This window comes from Chrysemys picta, chromosome 8 (genome assembly GCF_011386835.1).
Source record: "Chrysemys picta bellii isolate R12L10 chromosome 8, ASM1138683v2, whole genome shotgun sequence".
In the NCBI taxonomy this organism is placed as follows: domain Eukaryota; kingdom Metazoa; phylum Chordata; order Testudines; family Emydidae; genus Chrysemys; species Chrysemys picta.
Genome location: NC_088798.1, coordinates 28,345,867 through 28,364,541, shown reverse-complemented (window position 1 = coordinate 28,364,541; position 18,675 = coordinate 28,345,867). Strand labels below are relative to the sequence as shown.

The 18,675-nt window shown below is 41.2% G+C and overlaps 1 protein-coding gene across 7 annotated transcripts in view; it reads left to right on the top strand.

The window, feature by feature from the left end:
• TTLL7 (tubulin tyrosine ligase like 7) overlaps positions 1-18,675 on the top strand; it is a 115,840-nt gene that overhangs the window by 32,060 nt on the left and 65,105 nt on the right. For all 7 annotated transcript variants that reach the window (XR_010589672.1, XR_010589670.1, XR_010589671.1 and 4 more), the window contains exons 2-6: positions 4,980-5,157; positions 5,588-5,719; positions 10,028-10,149; positions 11,155-11,222; positions 18,198-18,356. Coding sequence is in view for 4 of the 7 variants with exons in the window: in XM_008166619.3 (XP_008164841.2) it covers positions 4,980-5,157; positions 5,588-5,719; positions 10,028-10,149; positions 11,155-11,222; positions 18,198-18,356 (659 nt within the window). In the remaining 3 variants the exon portion in view is untranslated. The remainder of the gene's footprint in view (positions 1-4,979; positions 5,158-5,587; positions 5,720-10,027; positions 10,150-11,154; positions 11,223-18,197; positions 18,357-18,675) is intronic.

The following is an 18,675-nucleotide window of genomic DNA, read 5'->3' as shown; positions in this document are numbered from 1 at the left end:
CCCTCAGCAATTCTTACCAGCAGCTTGGGACATACAGCTCCAACAGAGCAAAGAAGCAGCAAGGATCCAGATACAGCGTGAGATCTGCAAGGCGTGTTTTTTTCTGTGCATTCCCACAGACCCCCAGGCTACATAACAAATCTTGGTGGCACAGCCTCCACACAGCTGCTGGCTTGCCAGTCTCAAGGACCAGTGGCTTCTCAAAAATGATGCACTCTGAATGTATATTCTCTCTTTTAAATGTGGATTCATGTCAGAAAAGAGGACCAGATAATCCATGCATTAGGAATAATAGTATGGCAGAATTTAGTGCAGATTTAATCATTGTGATCCAGGTGGAAAACACCGATGTATTGATGGTAAACTCTGGGAAGATATTTTCTGTATGAGTGAACTGGTTGGGTAGGTGCAGTTTGCCTTCTGATGGTTTTTATAAAACATATTTAATAAAGGGCTACCAACTTGTAATTAGTTGGGATTAAAACAGTATTGTATTGGTAAGGCTGGTGTTTCTCAAGAAGCAATATCGGGCTCCTTATCACTTCCCCAAATTTTCAAAGCCTTTTGCCAGCATAGCTGACGAGCAGCTACCAAGAATTTGTGTGTGCTTCTTAATTGATCAACAGAAGTGCTTCAGGTTTGTCTTCCCAGAAATGAAACTTCTCTCTCACTCTGGCAATATCCTAAACCTGAGAAACAGATGAAAGTCAGCATGTCACTGTGCACTCAGTGCTATTTTCCTTTAATAGTGGTTTCAAAGAGGCTTTTCTATTGCCCAATGTATAATGAACTAAAATGGAAAAAGGAGTGGGGGCTTTTTAATTTTTGTATGGTATACATTTGGCAGTAGAATCATTGGGCCACCTTCTTGGTTGACTTCACCCAGAACAATCAATTGCCAAAGAGGCACTTTCAATCCAACTGGGGATTTTCTTGCAGAGATCAGATGGAGTAAAACTCTTTTGTGGGGTGCGAGTGAGAGCTACTGTAACTTACATCCCAACCACTTTTGCCAAAATTACATTTATATATCAAAATCTATCTAGGCTCTTGGATAAATATAGAGGCAGATCTCAGCCTTGGTGTTGGCAGGTGCAGCTCCACTGATATCAGTGGGGTTGCCTCAGCTAACATCAGAGCAGAATTTGGCCCCCAATGGAGTCTCTAATTGGGGCTGGTTATATCAATCTGTTCCTATTATCCCATTGCATTAGTAGGAGTTTTCAGGATAAATCCCCACATTGAATTGCAAGTCAACCTTTTTTTTTTTTTTTTTTGCTTCTTATTAAAAGTATCCGATGCTGCGATGCTGACCTGTCCAGAAAATGATTAAGTACATTATGATTGTATCTCAAACAAAAGGAAGAGGACTCAGAGTTAATATTCTGGGCCAAATTCTGCTCTGATTTGCATAGGGTTACCATATGTCCTCTTTTTCCCGGATATGTCCGGCTTTTCGGCAGTCAAACCCCCGTCCGGGGGGAATTGCCAAAAAGCCGAACATGTCCGGGAAAATGGCGGCTCTGTTTAAGAGCCGGGCTGCCTGAACGCTACCGGCTTCGGGCAGCCCCGTGCCTCCAGACCCTGCGCCGCCGGAGCCCGGGAGGGGAAGTGCCCGGCTGGGGGCGCAGGGTCCGGAGGCAAGGGGGCTGCCCGAAGCCGGTAGCGCTCGGGCAGCCCAGTTCTTAAACAGAGCCTCCAGCGGCTGCGGCTCTGTGTAACTGACACTGTGTCAGTTACACACAGCCCCGGCGGCTGGAGGCTCCAGCCACCCCCGCTCTGTTTAAGAGCCGGGCTGCCCGAGCGCTACCAGCTTCGGGCAGCCCCGTGCCTCCAGATCCTGCGCCCCCAGCCGGGCACTTCCCCTCCCGGGCTCCGGCGGCGCAGGGTCTGGAGGCACGGGGCTGCCCGAAGCTGGTAGCGCTCGGGCAGCCCGGCTCTTAAACAGAGCGGGGGCGGCTGGAGCCTCCAGCCGCCGGGGCTGTGTGTAACTGACACAGTGTCAGTTACACAGAGCCGCAGCTGCTGGAGGCTCTGTTTAAGAACTGGGCTGCCTGAGAGCTACCGGCTTCGGGCAGCCCCCTTGCCTCCGGACCCTGCGCCCCCAGCCGGGCACTTCCCCTCCCGGGCTCCGGCGGCGCAGGGTCCGGAGGCACGGGGGCTGCCCGAAGCCGGTAGCGCTGGGGCAGCCCGGCTCTTAGAGCCTAAGAGGAGCAGAGCCTCCAGCTGCGGGGGCTCTGCTCCTCTTCGGCTCTGTGTAACTTATACAGTGTAAGTTACGCAGAGCCGCCGGAGCCCCGGAGGGGAAGTGCCCGGCTGGGGGCGCAGGGTCCGGAGGCATAGGGGCTGCCCAAAGCCCGAGCGCTACCGGCTTCACGGTTTGCTGGGCAGCCTCCAGACCCTGCGCCCCCGGCTGGGCGCTTCCCCTGCCAGGCTCCAGCTGCACTGGGGAAGCGCTGGCTGGGGGCGCAGGGTCTGGGGGCTGCCCGGCAAACCGTGAAGCTGGTAGCACTGGGGCAGCCCTTTCCCCCTGGCTGGGAGTGGGAGGGAGGAGGGGGCGGAGTTAGGGTGGGGAAAGGGGCGGAGTTGGGGCGGGGCTAGGGGTGGGGAAAGGGGGGGGCATGGCCCGTGGAGGGTCCTCTTTTTTTTATTTATGAGATATGGTAACCCTAGATTTGCAGCCCGTGCAACTCCTCTGAGCTCATTGATTTCATAGGGTGTAAATTAATGCAACACTTGACTGCCACTGGTTTGCTTTTTAGTTTACTTGTGGCTTGAGGAAAGGGCAGTATCAGACTTGATTTCAAGTTTCTGATTTTGTGACAAAGCCTCCATGTTTTAATATACTTTGTTGTATTTTTGCATTGCTGCATTTGTATGCCTGAGGTAGAATGTGTGTGACTTAATATCTGCATATTGCTTCAGCTTTAGAAATCTGTGGTTTGTCATCACATTTATCCTAGACTGGAATCAAATAAAGCAGGAGTGCTTCACATTGTCTTACAGTTATTTTAAAGCATTTGTGCAAATACAACATACTTAAATTATATATAAAGCCATCCCAAAGCACTTTTAACCACATTCATAATTGCATGAAAGAAATTCAAGTACTTAAAAATTATAGAAGCAATTTAAACTATTTGTCTTTCCATGCAGAATTCATGAATTTTGGGTCTGAATCACTTTTGGGGGGCATTTTGCCAAACAAAGCTTTTTTTTTTTTGTTCTTATAATTTTTTCTGTGATATGGAAGCACAACTGAATGTATACTGCCAGTGTAGTAAAATATTTAGGGCAATGTTTGATCCTGATTCAGAGTTGGTCTTTTAAGTTTTTGCCAGGCATTTTGATGTGTTTAGGAAGATTTTTAAAAACACTTTAATATGTGAGATTTCAAATGTTATATAAATACAGTATTCCCAGGCCAAAAATAAACTAGGAAGGAGGTAAGGTAGAAAGTACATATCAGTAATATAGGGTAAAACAAAATAGTACTTTATAAGGTTGTGATTATACCCAAAACAAGCATTAAAACCCAGGAAATTGAGTTATGGTTACCCTTAAGAAATATAAACATTGAAGTATGTAAATGCAGAATTCAGGCACTTAAACAACCTAAACCAGCGGTGGGCAACCTGCAGCCCATCAGGAATATCCACTGGCGGGCTGCCACACAGTTTGTTTACATTTGTATGGCCTCCCGCAGCTCCCAGTGGCCACGGTTCGCTGTTCCCGGCCAATGGGAGCTGCGGGAAGCGGCGGCCAGTAAATTTTCAGCGGATTACAAGTTCTTACTGAATGTGTATTTCCAAAGAGTCAGTGCAGCTGACATGCTAAGGCAACTGCTAGAAAAATGTCGAGAACAAGGAAGACTTCTCTATATGACTGCCCTAGATCTTACAAAGGCTTTTGACCTGATCAGCATAAAGGGCATTTTTCAGTTGCTAGGGAGAATTGACTCTCCCTGCCGCCCCATCTTTAGTTTGAGTCAATCCTTTCATAATGGCATGAAGGCTACAGTCCACTAGGATGATCAATCTGAATCCGCAGCAGCATCAAACAAGTTAAGATTAATGCATGTGATAAGGCAGGGCTTCTCCCCAGCTGCCAAATTACTCATTGCTATACCCATGCTCTCTTTGATGCAGTTTTATTATTTATCTTAACAAACAAACAACAGGTCCCCAGCTCACACTTCACAACTTGAGCTCTCCCTGTCAGCTCTCCCAGAGGACTCTGGCAGTCCTGGTTCCTGCCTCTCTGTGGCTCATTCTACCTGAGCGAGTTCTTTCTCACAGTATCCCTGTTCCCTTCCAGATTTGTTCTCACTGAAACTCCCTTTGACCCTTTATAGCCCAGAAAAAGTCCCATCCCATTAATTAATGCAATGGGTTACACCTGCTCTGGCACAGGTGTGCTGGACCTACTTCAGTCACAGGGGCCAGTCACCCTGTGACAGCATGTTAGTGTCTGTGGTCCCAGGTTATATGAAACTGATTTAATAAACGTTCAACAAATGGTCTCACTTTTTCCCCCTCATGGTGATGGGAGCGTGCATAATATTGTACTACATTATTTAAAACCATGAAATTTTCAGTATGATTGGAACTTACCAGGAATTCAGTGCACTTTGCTGAGGATAAAAGTTCCCAGAGTTATTGAATCTAATAACAAATCATGTAAACATCTTAGATAGACAAACTGTAATAAGTGAAACCTTATAAATCCCTTTCAAAGAACAGAGACAGCTAAAAAGTTTTTATTCGCCATAGATTAAACAGAAAACTACCTTTTGGGATTCTGCATTTTGATGAATAAATTGGCATATTTTTGCTAACTTGCTTACTTTTAGAGGCTTAATCATCAGTTTTGGGTACACACATTGCCAAAAACAAAAGGAAGAAACAGTTTTAAATGTGCTTCTATACAAGTTATGCTTTATCAGTTATTCCTTTATAATCAATCCTTTTTTAATGCAGATACCTGTCTCTTCCATAATTGAGAATCACCATAATCAGAGGTTGAAATGGTATGACACAAGCTTTGAATCATTTGACTTTGAAGGCCTTCATGGTTTTCTGAGAACTTGGAACAGAATTTGGATACCTGGTTCTGTGCAGCCCGATGTTATAATGCCATCCTTGCCTAATGAAGGAGGTAGGCAAATTGATTAAAGAACTCTTGTATTTTTAATATGGCTCATTAATGATGGTGTTTCAGCATGCTTGTAACTGTTAATCAGTCTGAATCAAAGTTTACTAATACGTAACTGACTAGTAATTCGCATTGCTTTTGTACTATGGTTCTTTTAGTTATGGGCATTATTTTATGTATTGTTATCATAAATTGAACAATATGAATTCCATTAGTTTGTATGCTAATATTGTTCTGTGACCAAGGGTGAATTTGTACTGAAAATTAATATTCTATTTTACATGTGGAAGATTCGTTTCAAAATATCATTTAAATGTATCACTTTTGTGTAGTTCGTTTAGTAATAGATGAGTTGGGGTTTGTGAAGACAAGAGATGAAGATGAGACTGCTAATTTATGTATTGTTGATTGTTACACACATTATTTTTCAAAGATAACCAAGGAACCTCTTGTCTGACTTTGAGTTCAGAACTGCCTTACCAAAGCACAAGTAAAAGAAAAGTCAGAAAGAAGAAAAAGAATGGAATCATCACTGCAAACGTTGCTGGCACAAAATATGAAATTGGTAGGAGGCTACAGATTCTTCTTATTTTTAATAGCTACTGGGGTTTGTGAAAAGGGTGAAATCAGACTGAAGGGGTAAAATAAAAAGTAGAATCAGGAAGGAAAGAGAACTTTCACTGTTGTAAGGCTTGATCCAAAACCTATTGAAGTTAATGGAAAGACCCCAGTGACTTTAATGGAGTTTGGGTCAGGCCCATAGTGAATTAATGCCATTGGTTTTCTTTTTGAACATAGGAATCTTTCTGTGTTGTGTTATATTATCTACCTGCTGGTCTTGCATGCTTTGTGCACCCATAAATCCTGTTTGTTACTCAGGATTAAGTCTGTTATTAAAATATCAACAACCAATTAATAAAGCTTTAGGAAAAAATCTCAATTATGAGTTTAGCTAAATAATTTAGAACTTACACCTTGCTTTACTTAATTAAGATTTTAATGTCAAATTCTCTAATCATTACATATAAGACTCTCTAAGAAAATGATTATGTTCATGCATTTCTTACACTTGAAGCCACTATTCCATTAATTTTATACATGGCCTTCATGGTGTGTGTGTGTGTAAATACAAAACTAGATTAGTATCAGAGGGGTAGCCGTGTTACTCTGGATCTGTAAAAAGCAACAAAGAGTCCTGTGGCACCTTATAAACTAACAGACGTATTGGAGCATAAGCTTTCGTGGGTGCACACTCACTTCATCAGATGCATATTTCTTAGCTTCAGATTTAAAAATAAAGTTATTGGGGATGACATTTTAGCTTTTTGGAGATGGGGGTGACCACTGCTGTTACTTGATGAAAACTGAACAATGACCATGTTAAAAATATATTCTCCTATTCATGTAGCAATCTTCATAGTAGTCTTTCTCCGACATCTCTCCAGAGACAAATGGGCCAGTCTCCAGATACAAAGCATTTCCTTGCCCAATGGTGGTCTCCTTAGTGAATGGCTGAGGTAGGAAACCCCTGTCTCCTTATACCTCCATCAAGCTATATCAGCATTTCAGGGAGTGGTCTAGGAGAGTATAAAATTGTTTCTGGACCTTATAGTAATATCTGTGAGGCCTGTTCTGCTTGTTACCCATGTGGACTGATGGTCCAGGATCTTCTACGGGCCCAGGGTTTGAATTGGAAGAAAAAGGGTAGTAGTGGAATTCTTCTGAAATCTGTCTGCAAAATAAGCTCCATCCACAGATGATGGTGCAAATGATCAAAATATACGTACTCTGCTGGGCTCTGTGGGCTTATTTTCCCTTCATTTGGGGTTCAGATACATCCAAGGGTTCTTCTGCATTCCTTGGGCTTGATTTCCCCCCTTGGTAGGGCTTCGGTGCTCTGCTGAGCTCTGCTAGGCGTATCTCCTTGCTTAGGAAAAGTAAGAGGATGTATTGAGCCAGGATAGGAAAATGAACTGTGACTCAGACTGTAAAATCTTCATAGCATGATTCTCCCTCTCCTTTCTAGCATGCTTTGGTTAGCATTGAAACAGTTGACAAATTTAATTTAGATTCCCAGCGTTCACACTTAACAACCCACTGCAGCTGCACAGTTATGAGGGCTAGGTTCACAGTTAGAATGTAGGTGCCTAACTTTCACTTCAAGTGCCTAAGTCCAACATTTAGGCATAATTGGCATTCACAAAACCCAGGGCCGGTGCAACCCATTAGGCAACCTAGGCGGTCGCCTAGGGCGCTACAATTTGGGGAGGGGGGGTGACCGCGGCGGTATTTCGGCGGCGGGACCTTCCGCCGCCTCTGTGGGGGGCGGCATTTCGGGGCGGGACCTTCCGCCACCTAGGGCGGCAGAAAAGCTGGCGGTGCTCCTGACAAAACCACCACTCAGCTGCTGCCTATCCCTGTAGGTGCTTAAAGTCTCTAGATACCCACGTTTTCACTAGTAAAATCTTCTAGGTGCCTAAATTTCAGCAATGACCATGTGCGCAGCTACCTAAGTCCTGACACCTCCCAGCAGCTCGGCACCTTACTTACTTGGAGACGTTTACTTATGCTTAAGCCCCAGCCTTTGAGGCCTGCTCTGAGCATCCCTAAACCTGTAAAAAAGATGCCAGTGGTGGTGCTCCCTTTATCTGTGAAACCCCTTTTTAGGTGCCTAACTCTCCCCAGGCATTGTACAGGGAGCCTGGGAGCCTAACTCAGGGTAGGTGGCAGGGTGCCTAAAAGTTAGGTGCTGCAACACTGACAAGCCCCTCTGTCCCTTTTGTGAATCTGGCTCTTCATTTAAAATAATGCAACTTTGAGTCTAGTCTACAACATGGCAGGTTGCATATGCAGTGTCTCCACATTCCATCAGTTAGATTCTTGCCTTTTCCCTGGGAAAGGAGGCCTCTCAGCTGCTCAAGGAATGGTAACAGGTCAATCCTGTTTCTTCACTCCCCTGCCAATTCCTCCTTACTCTCACTGGTATGATGGAGCCAGTTTTCCCAGCTCCCTTCTCACTCCTTCACCTTCTAGCACAAGCAGAGACAGACTTGGATCCCATGGTTCCCTGAGTTCTGGCACACTGCCTTCAGCTCTCCTTCAGTCTGGGCAGGCAGACTGATAAAGTCTTTGGACAGAACAATCCTCCCCCACCAGATACAAGAATTTCAACAGCAAGTAGCCCAGTAGCATATAACAGCATATCCTCTTCCATTCATAGTGACTGCTCTTCAGTGGGAAGGAGTTGAAGTGCAGCCACATTTAGATGACTGGTTGTTAGAAGCCAAAGGTCCAGATTGCAGTTCAATAAGTGTGTTTCTCTTCTTTTATCATTGGAATTTATCATAAATCTAGAATACTCTAAAACCAGCCTAGGATCTAGTCCTTCTTTTAATTGTGGTCTTCATTGTATAAGCAGACCCTAGTTCAGCAGGGTGGATGGGAGCTGGCCCATTCTGCATTCAAGACTATTTGCAGCAGTTGGGAAAACTCTAGTCATGGACTTGTTCACCATGAGCCAACAGGATGGTTCTCATGTTAAACAGCTAATCCAAAGAAAGAGGAGGACCAACAGGCATGGATGCATCCTCTATCTCTGGTCATGATTCTTGGAGACATTTACTATGAATCAATGGGAAGGGGAAAAATAGCAGTACTCTTCCAAACTCCGCCTACTGTACTGACCAAGCTCTGCTTACATCCCATACCAGAATGAGTTGCCACTCACAGTAGTTTATGTTGATGTTCAAAATAGCTTCTGAGCACTGGTAGGCTTCCTGGCCTTGACTCCCCTCAGTGGGGCTTGTGTGTACTGTGCATATCTTCATACTATGACTGCTGTCACTCTTCTTTCTTGTATGTTTTTGATCAGCAATAAAATCATTTAAATTTCAGTACTTTAAATGTTCATCACTGGGATTCAGTGTTAACACCCAGTGAGGTCAGTAGGGATATGGTATACCTCTCAGAGCTATTGCTAAGAGTCAGTTATGCCAATTGCTGAATGAATATGAGCAGGAAGCTCTTTAAAGCTCCCTACCTGTAAATCCAGTCTCTGTAAAATGTTGATATAGCAATACACAACCTTCTATAGAATTTTCTATAGATTGCCTTGTATGGTTTTAATTAGTTAAGGACTTTGGCTGTTGAAATGATTGAATGTTTCTAATCTCAAGTGAATTATATAGACTTTTGATGGCCATGCAAATACTCAGCTGGAGCTCTGGCCACTAGGCCAAGTTTTGTCACATGGGGAAAGCTTCAAATCCAGAAAGGGACAGTCCCCTTCTGGAGAGAAGATATCAGAGCAAGTCTATTATGCAGATTGCTGAATGAACAGTTTTTAAAGAAATCGTACTTACATTTGGGGAAATGTCTTCTCCTGCAACATTACTTATGTGCGGCACGTCCTTAGACTTATTTTTTTACACTAGAACAATGCATCAATTTGTATTTGTAAGTATTAGACCCTTGACTTAAGGGGCATCCTTGTCTGCTGGCTTCAGTGGCACCTATAGTCATTGTTGCTGTAAAATTAACATATGTAATAACAAAGCTAATCTAAAATCCATTTGAGTCTAAGTGGATTGTTACTAAACTATTTTTGGACAATTTAGAAGCTCTTTGCAGTTCCCACTGCAGATTGCACTTTGCTCCCAGCTACAGTACAAGCAGTAATGACACTATAATTAGTTATGCAATAGACAGATGGAGACTGTCCAAATTATCATAAATTGAACAATATGAACTCCATTAGCTTGTATGCTAATATCGTTCTGTGGCCAAGGGTGAATTTGTACTGAAAATTAATATTCTATTTTACATTTGGAAGGTTCATTTCAAAATATCATTTAAATGTATCACTTTTGTGTAGTTCGTTTAGTAATAGATGAGCTGGGGTTTGTGAAGACAAGAGATGAAGATGAGACCGCTAATCTCATATGGAGTGATTCTGCTGTGCAACAAGACAAGATTGCTGAGCTCCGAAACTACCAGGTAACATGCAGCATGCTTAACGTTTCTGAATCAGTTTTTTAAAAAACATTACATTCTGAAGTCATGAATTAATCACTTGGTATTCCTGGGTCAGTTGAACCCATCACAGGACTAGAAGGCAGAAACACCAGCTGCACCAAATATTTTGATACTAAGGATTTTTAATTTCTATCTTGTTTTCCCAGTATGAAGTTTCTGTATTACTTGGCCTTTAGTGTGAACATCTTTTGGTGTTTTAGGAGTGCTTCTGCTTGCCAATGGCCCATTGTGAGTGATCAGAGATGGAGTGTTTTATTCAAAATACAGAAACATTTATAGGATAAATTGGATATGAGCTTGTATATTGTTAGATAATCAGAGCCCCTCTCCCTAGTATTTGTCTGTAAGTCATCTCCTTCCTTTTTAACATTAGTTTGTGACAACTGTATTTGTTTACATATAGCTCTCTGAGTAAAAGGATCTGATTCTCCTCTCACTTGCCCTGAAGTCAGTAGAGATACATAGGAGTAAATCTGGAGGGAAAGGAGAATGCAGCCCATAACATTTCAAAGTTGGTCCGCCACTTGTTCAGGGAAAGTCCCTGGTGGGCCGGGCTGGTTTGTTTACCTGTCGCGTTCGCAGGTTCGGCCGTTCGCGGCTCCCATTGGCCGCGGTTCGCCGCTCCCGGCCAATGGGGGCTGCGGGAAGCAGCGCGGGCCGAGGGATGTGCTGGCCACCGCTTCCTGACGCCCTCATTGGCCTGGAGCGGCAAACCACGATCGGCCAAACCTGCAGACGCGGCAAGTAAACAAACTGTCCCAGCCCGCCAGGGGCTTTCCCTGAACAAGCGGCGGACTGGCTTTGAGAACCACTGAAGTACTCTCTAGGATATCGAATATAATTTAGAAAGTCTTTACCAATTAATGTGTAATCTGATACTAATTTAATTGACTGTTTGAAATGTTTGTCTATAATATTTGTGATAGAAATGCATACAAATACCAACATTCAATTTTTTTTTTCCAGAGAATCAACCATTTTCCAGGAATGGGAGAGATCTGTAGGAAGGATTTCTTAGCAAGAAACATGACCAAGTAATTTACTTCTTACTAATCTAGGAATGGTGTTTGGAATGCAGATTTAAATTCAGTCACTTTTCAAACATGTTTTTTTGATGTTGTACAATATTGAATTGTCTCTTATGAGAACTGTTCATTTCTACAGGGTACAATAACAGAGCCATGAAATTATTTCTGAGGATCTCAGTAGTGTGTTGGCCCCAATCCTGTATGCTGTAGCACATAGGTAGACTTCTGTGCCTGTCCTGTTTACTTCATTGTGGCTCCACAAATGCACAGTAGTCTGTCCACACAAGGCAAGATTGGGGCCTTACATGTATTATAACATGTGCTTTAAGCACACTTGCACATACATGATTTAGCAACAGAAACAGGAGTAGTGGGGACAAAGTATTCAAATATATTGATGTATAATAACTTAATAATATATTATCTATTTAGAATAACAAGCAGTTCTCTGTATCATGTTATTTATTTATATATATATATATCAAATACATAAATGTAAAGTATCTTATTAAGAAACTAGTCCTTCCCTTCTGTGGACTATCTTCTAAAATGTCAGTTGGGTTTTTTTTTTCATTATTGAAAAACATACAAGGTACTGAATAGAGACTCAGTGTAAATTGGCACTGCTCCATTGAAATCAGTGAAGCTACAATGATTTATGCTGTCTGAGGATCTGGCCCAATGAGTATAACCTATAAGAAAATAATATTAAATGGTGATTAATCAGCCTGTTACTAAGATAAAGAAGAGCTTTCCAAATGTGTACAGAAAGGTTTGTGAATATATTGATATATGTACAGTAAATTAGTTCAAAATAATTTAAAAATACAGGGTACTATTAATCTTTAGACCTAAAATTTGACCTACACTATGTCTGTTTTCTTCATGGAAATTTACATGTGTGTTCCTGTTTTTACATGCGCACTCACACAGCATACTATTATTTATTTGCATTACCAAAGCACCTAGGAGCCCTAGTCATGGATCAGGACCCACTGGACTAGAGGCTATACCATCACAGAACAAAAAGATGGTCTCTGCTTTGAAGGGTTTACAATCTAAGTGTAAAACAAAAAGCAGACAGAATACAATGAAGCAGTATTGGTCAGCATGATGGGCAATGTTATGTTAGTCATACTACTTCATGTCTGAGATTTTAAAAAAATGTGCAGAGCAATAAAGTGCTCAAGTTATCATGTATATTAGCAGGTTCAGGCTGAGAACTTGTGTCTCAACCTGCTGAAGCCCAAGTGTGGGACACAGTCTCAAAATGATGTCTGTGACAATGCTACAAGAAACTGTAAATAACGTGGGCTCAATTTCTTAAACAGAAATATTTTGGGGTCAAATATATCTCTGGTGTAACTTTACTGAAATTAATCCCTGCTGTAATTCTATTTATCTAGCCTATTTTCCATGACCTCAGTATTGTGAGTCAACATTTAATCTTAATAATTTACAGTAATCAAAGTGCCATACCTCAAGACCATTTTGTGAAAGAGGCAAATCTGTATCTAAAGTTAAAGGGAGTTGTGAGATATGGCTGGGAATACTACAATATGTAGAGTGGGGGCTTTGGTTCCTGATTGCTATTCTTCTGTGTTAATATTTGTGACTATGTATATAATAGTACAGAATTCTTATTTCTGGTCTCTTGCTTTTCTGCTGCATACAGACTCTTCTATTCCCTTGTTTCCTTAATTGTAGGATGGAATGATGCACAACTGCTTTTGTTTATGATCTTACCTCTCAGCTCTGCTTATCTTTTTTTCAAGAGTGCGCTGGAATGTTGCTCAGTTTTTTTTTTAAATTGTTTTCTTTGCTCTATTATGCAGTTCTTTCAATGATAGTCACGCTTGCAATACAATACAAATACTGCTCTTGTATTCTGTTGAGACAATGGGGCACCAGGGCAAGCAGAAATAGAGTACTGTATTTTGAAAATAGAAGCAGCAAATGTCCAGAACACAGTATTATCTCTAAATCCTTTCTTTAAAGGAAACAAGCAAGCAAGTAAATAAAGCGGAGGAGAAAAGCTTTAGAATAAAACTTTATCCTCACAATAACATAAAGGCTTGGAGCTTAGCCACAAATAGAAAAAGCAACATATTAATCTGGTAGCACGTTTTGCTAAATATGTTGCTCATAAACACAGAGAAAAAAGATGGTAATTATATATTAAGGTTCAGAAGAACATAGTGCATTGTTTAGGGATTTAATCATATGAAGGACAAAACAGGTCGTGCGGGGGGGGGGATTGGCACTATATGTGAAAGAAAATGTACAATCAAATGAAGTAAAAATCTTAAGCAAATCCGCATGTTCCATAGAATCTCTATGGATAGAAATTTCATGCTCTAATAAGAATATAACATTAGGGATCTATTATTGACCACCTGACCAGGACAGTGATAGTGATGATGAAATGCTATCAAAATTAAGAACTCAATAATAGTGGGGGATTTCAATTATCCCCATATTGACTGGGAACATTTCACTTCAGGATGAAATGAAGAGATAAAATTTCTCGATACTTTAAATGACTGCTTCATGGAGCAGCTGGTACGGGAACCCACAGGGGGAGAGGCAACTCTAGATTTAGTCCTGAGTGGAGCGCAGGAGCTGGTCCAAGAGGTAACTATAGCAGGACCGCTTGGAAATAGTGACCATAATACAATAGCGTTCAACATCCCTGTGGTGGGAAGACCATCTCAACAGCCCAACACTGTGGCATTTAATTTCAAAAGGGGTAACTATGCAAAAATGAGGGGGTTAGTTAAATAGAAGCTAAAAGGTACAGTGACTAAAGTGAAATCCCTGCAAGCTGCATGGGCGCTTTTTAAAGTCACCATAATAGAGGCCCAACTTCAATGTATACCCCAAATTAAGAAACACAATAAAAGAACTAAAAGAGAGCCACCGTGGCTTAACAACCATGTAAAAGAAGCAGTGAGAGATAAAAAGCCTTCCTTTAAAAAGTGGAAGTCAAATCCTAGTGAGACAAATAGAAAGGAGCATAAACATTGCCAAATTAAGTGCAAGAATGTAATAAGAAAAGCCAAAGAGGAGTTTGAAGAACGGCTAGCCAAAGGTAATAACAAAATGTTTTTTAAGTACATCAGAAGCAGGAAGCCTGCTAAACAACCAGTGGGGCCCCTTGATGATCAAGATACAAAAGGAGCGCTTAAAGACGATAAAGTCATTGTGGAGAAACCAAATGGATTCTTTGCTTCAGTCTTCACGGCTGAGGATGTTAGGGAGATTCCCAAACCTGAGCTGGCTTTTGTAGGTGACAAATCTGAGGAACTGTCACGGATTGAAGTGTCACGAGAGGAGGTTTTGGAATTAATTGATAAACTTAACATTAACAAGTCACTGGGACCAGATGGCATTCACCCAAGAGTTCTGAAAGAACTCAAATGTGCAATTGCGGAACTGTTAACTAAGGTTTGTAACCTGTCCTTTAAATCGGCTTCTGTACCCAATGACTGGAAGTTAGCTAATGTAACGCCAATATTTAAAAAGGGCTCTAGAGGTGATCCCGGCAATTACAGACCGGTAAGTCTAACGGCTATACCGGGCAAATTAGTTGAAACAATAGTTAAGAATAAAATTGTCCGACACATAGAAAAACATAAACTGTTGAGCAATAGTCAACATGGTTTCTGTAAAGGGAAATCGTGTCTTACTAATCTATTAGAATTCTTTGAAGGGGTCAACAAACATGTGGACAAGGGGGATCCAGTGGACATAGTGTACTTAGATTTCCAGAAAGCCTTTGACAAGGTCCCTCACCAAAGGCTCTTATGCAAATTAAGCTGCCGTGGGATAAAAGGGAAGGTCCTTTCATGGACTGAGAACTGGTTAAAAGACAGGGAACAAAGGGTAGGAATAAATGGTAAATTCTCAGAATGGAGAGGGGTAACTAGTGGTGTTCCCCAAGGGTCAGTCCTCGGACCGATCCTATTCAACTTATTCATAAATGATCTGGAGAAAGGGGTAAACAGTGAGGTGGCAAAGTTTGCAGATGATACTAAACTGCTAAAGATAGTTAAGACCAAAGCAGACTGTGAAGAACTTCAAAAAGATCTCACAAAACTAAGTGATTGGGCAACAAAATGGCAAATGAAATTTAATGTGGATAAATGTAAAGGAATGCACATTGGAAAAAATAACCCCAACTATACATACAATATGATGGGGGGCTAATTTAGCTACAACAAGTCAGGAAAAAGATCTTGGAGTCATCGTAGATAGTTCTCTGAAAATGTCCACGCAGTGTGCAGAGGCGGTCAAAAAAGCAAACAGGATGTTAGGAATCATTAAAAAGGGGATAGAGAATAAGACTGAGAATATATTATTGCCCTTATATAAATCGATGGTACGCCCTCATCTCGAATACTGCGTACAGATGTGGTCTCATCTCAAAAAAGATATACAGGCACTAGAAAAGGTTCAGAAAAGGGCAACTAAAATGATTAAGGGTTTGGAATGGGTCCCATATGAGGAGAGATTAAAGAGGCTAGGACTCTTCAGCTTGGAAAAGAGGAGACTAAGGGGGGATATGATAGTGGTATATAAAATCATGAGTGATGTGGAGAAAGTGGATAAGGAAAAGTTATTTACTTGTTCCCATAATACAAGAACTAGGGGTCACCAAATGAAATTAATAGGCAGCAGGTTTAAAACAAATAAAAGGAAGTTCTTCTTTACGCAGCGGACAGTCAACTTGTGGAACTCCTTACCTGAGAAGGTTGTGAAGGCTAGGACTATAACAGAGTTTAAAAGAGAACTGGATAAATTCATGGTGGTTAAGTCCATTAATGGCTATTAGCCAGGACGGGTAAGGAATGGTGTCCCTAGCCTCTGTCTGTCAGAGGATGGAGATGGATGTCAGGAGAGAGATCACTTGATCATTGCCTGTTAGGTTCACTCTCTCTGGGGCACCTGGCATTGGCCACTGTCGGTAGACAGGATACTGGGCTAGATGGACCTTTGGTCTGACCCGGTACGGCCTTTCTTATGTTCTTATGAATCTCTCAAACACCATTGTGAGTTATATGCAGTTGAGTGTACCCCATGCAATTCTCTGAAAAGGTTCCTATGTATAGTCTCTTGAAGGTTTCTATTCTAAGCTTAGTTACTGACTTTGGGCAAATCACTTAACCTCTTGCTTTAGTTTGCCCATCTGTAAAATCAGTATAATACCTCCCATGAGAAAAATACTGATAGTTAGCCCTCATAAAACCTAAATAATGGACCAAACTTGCATAGTATATGTGCTAGTGCTTTGACATGTTCAGATGAAATTCCCTATAGTAGTGTAAACTTTTTATTACAAATATTCTTTTATTAAATGCTGTAGGGGTTTTGTACTTATTGGCAGTGCGCAATTAAAAGAAAAAAAGATGAAGATATTAAAGTTCTAAACTGTTGTGCGTAGCATCATATGCTGTATAAATATATTTGAAATTGGTTCTCTCTAACAATTGCATTTCATAGAATATCAGGGTTGGAGGGGACGTCAGGAGGTCATCTAGGATCAAAGCAGGACCAATCCCCAGACAGATTTTTGCTAGATCCCTAAATGGTCCCCTAAAAGATTGAACTCACAACCCTGGGTTTAGCAGGCCCATGTGCAAACCACTGAGCTATCCCTCTCCCCACTTATATAGCTCTACTTCTGTGTGTAGAGATACATAGGAGTAAATCTGAAAGGAAAGGCGAATGCAGCAGGTTTCTGTAATGTTTGTTGTATACTTAGCCAATGGATTCAGTGACAGTGTGTCTATTGTACCAATATTTTTAGTATTTTGGCTCCAGTCCTAGTCTTGCAGATGTGCTTGGTAATTCTGTCATTTCTGTTACCAAGTAACAATTAGAAGTCTCTCATGGTCTCATATAGTTGGACTGAAATGATACTTTAAGTCCACTTACATCGAAGGCATCCTGACCTTATTGCTTACATTGACAGAGTAAGAGTATAACTAAATCTGTGATCTGTTAGAGAATTCACTGCACAATGTTATATTTATATTTTAAAAAATCAATTTGGGTCATATACTGCTGCCAATTTACTTTTGAAACACCCAAATCTTCTTTGAGTGGCCTCTGCACATTCACACTTTTCAGATGTGTCAACTTGCAGTGTTGCAACTTCTAGTTATGGCTTTCTTGCATTTTTTTGTTTCCCCTTCATTTTCCTCCAGTGTCTCATGACTTCCTGGTATCATTTTGTATCCTCTTTTGGGTGTCATAATTTCCAGTTTGGGAAATGCTGCCATAAACTTCTTGTGGTCTGGGTCCTCTTTCTTCCCTGTCACCACGCACACTTCTTCCTCCATCCTGGAGACATGAATTTAGGTCTTTTGGTTCCTTCTGACCTTTATTTCACTAATATATATACCGGTAATATATGAACTTTCCCTCCTTCCCCTCTTTGCCACCCAAACACACACAATTGTCAATATGTATTCTTATGAGTATCTTCAGTATAAACATACCATGATAGCATCCCAGACTGGCACAAAAATGAAATTAAACCAATGCAGTGGGGATAAAATATGGCCAAAATTGTGCTACCAAAATGTGATAATTAGGAGGATGTCTCTGCCAAGGGGAGAAGGATCTATGAACTGCTATATATCTTAATCACATTGTACACTTTAATATAGGAAGGATAGCATATCACCAAGGATTTTTATTAATTGAGCCACATCTTTTGGAGAAATGAATCCATGCATGAGGATATGCAAAAATGCAATATAGCCCATTTTATAATTCTGATTGTTTGCATATTAATGCATCATAGACAACTATTCTTAACTGTTTTGGACTTGTTTTCTTGATACTCTATTTTGTCAACAAACTTGCTTTTCAGAGTCCCCATTCAGAATACAATTTAGTCCTGTAGACTGAAGTGTAACAGGTTTAAACTTGAAGGTTGAAAAAGGTTTCTAACCTCAGTTTTCCGTTTTGCAGAATGATCAAGTCTCAGCCTCAGGAGTATAGTTTTATTCCTCGAACATGGATCTTCCCTGCAGAATATATGCAATTTCAGAACTATGTGAAGGAACTGAAGAAGAAGCGAAGACAGAAAACATTTATAGTCAAACCAGCTAATGGTGCAATGGGGCATGGGTAGGTTGATTGAATAGATTATTCATGTTATCTAAACAAAGGTGAAATGTTTAAAAAAATATTTTCCAAATAATGGGCAGTTTTTGAGATTAAATCTTAACTTTTGTGCATCTTATCCCAAACTACTGTCATTACCTGGAAACTCTGGTAGCAAAAGGTTTAATATGTGAATAGTAGTGTCCGTATAAGAAGGCTCACATTTTGACAAAGGCCTACAGACCAATAACAGCTGAGATAGAAGGCTAAATGGAAATGGTAAAAGGGGAACTTTGTTTTCCGTGTTACAGAAAGCTTTTGCTGATAAGGGGCTCAAATGGGA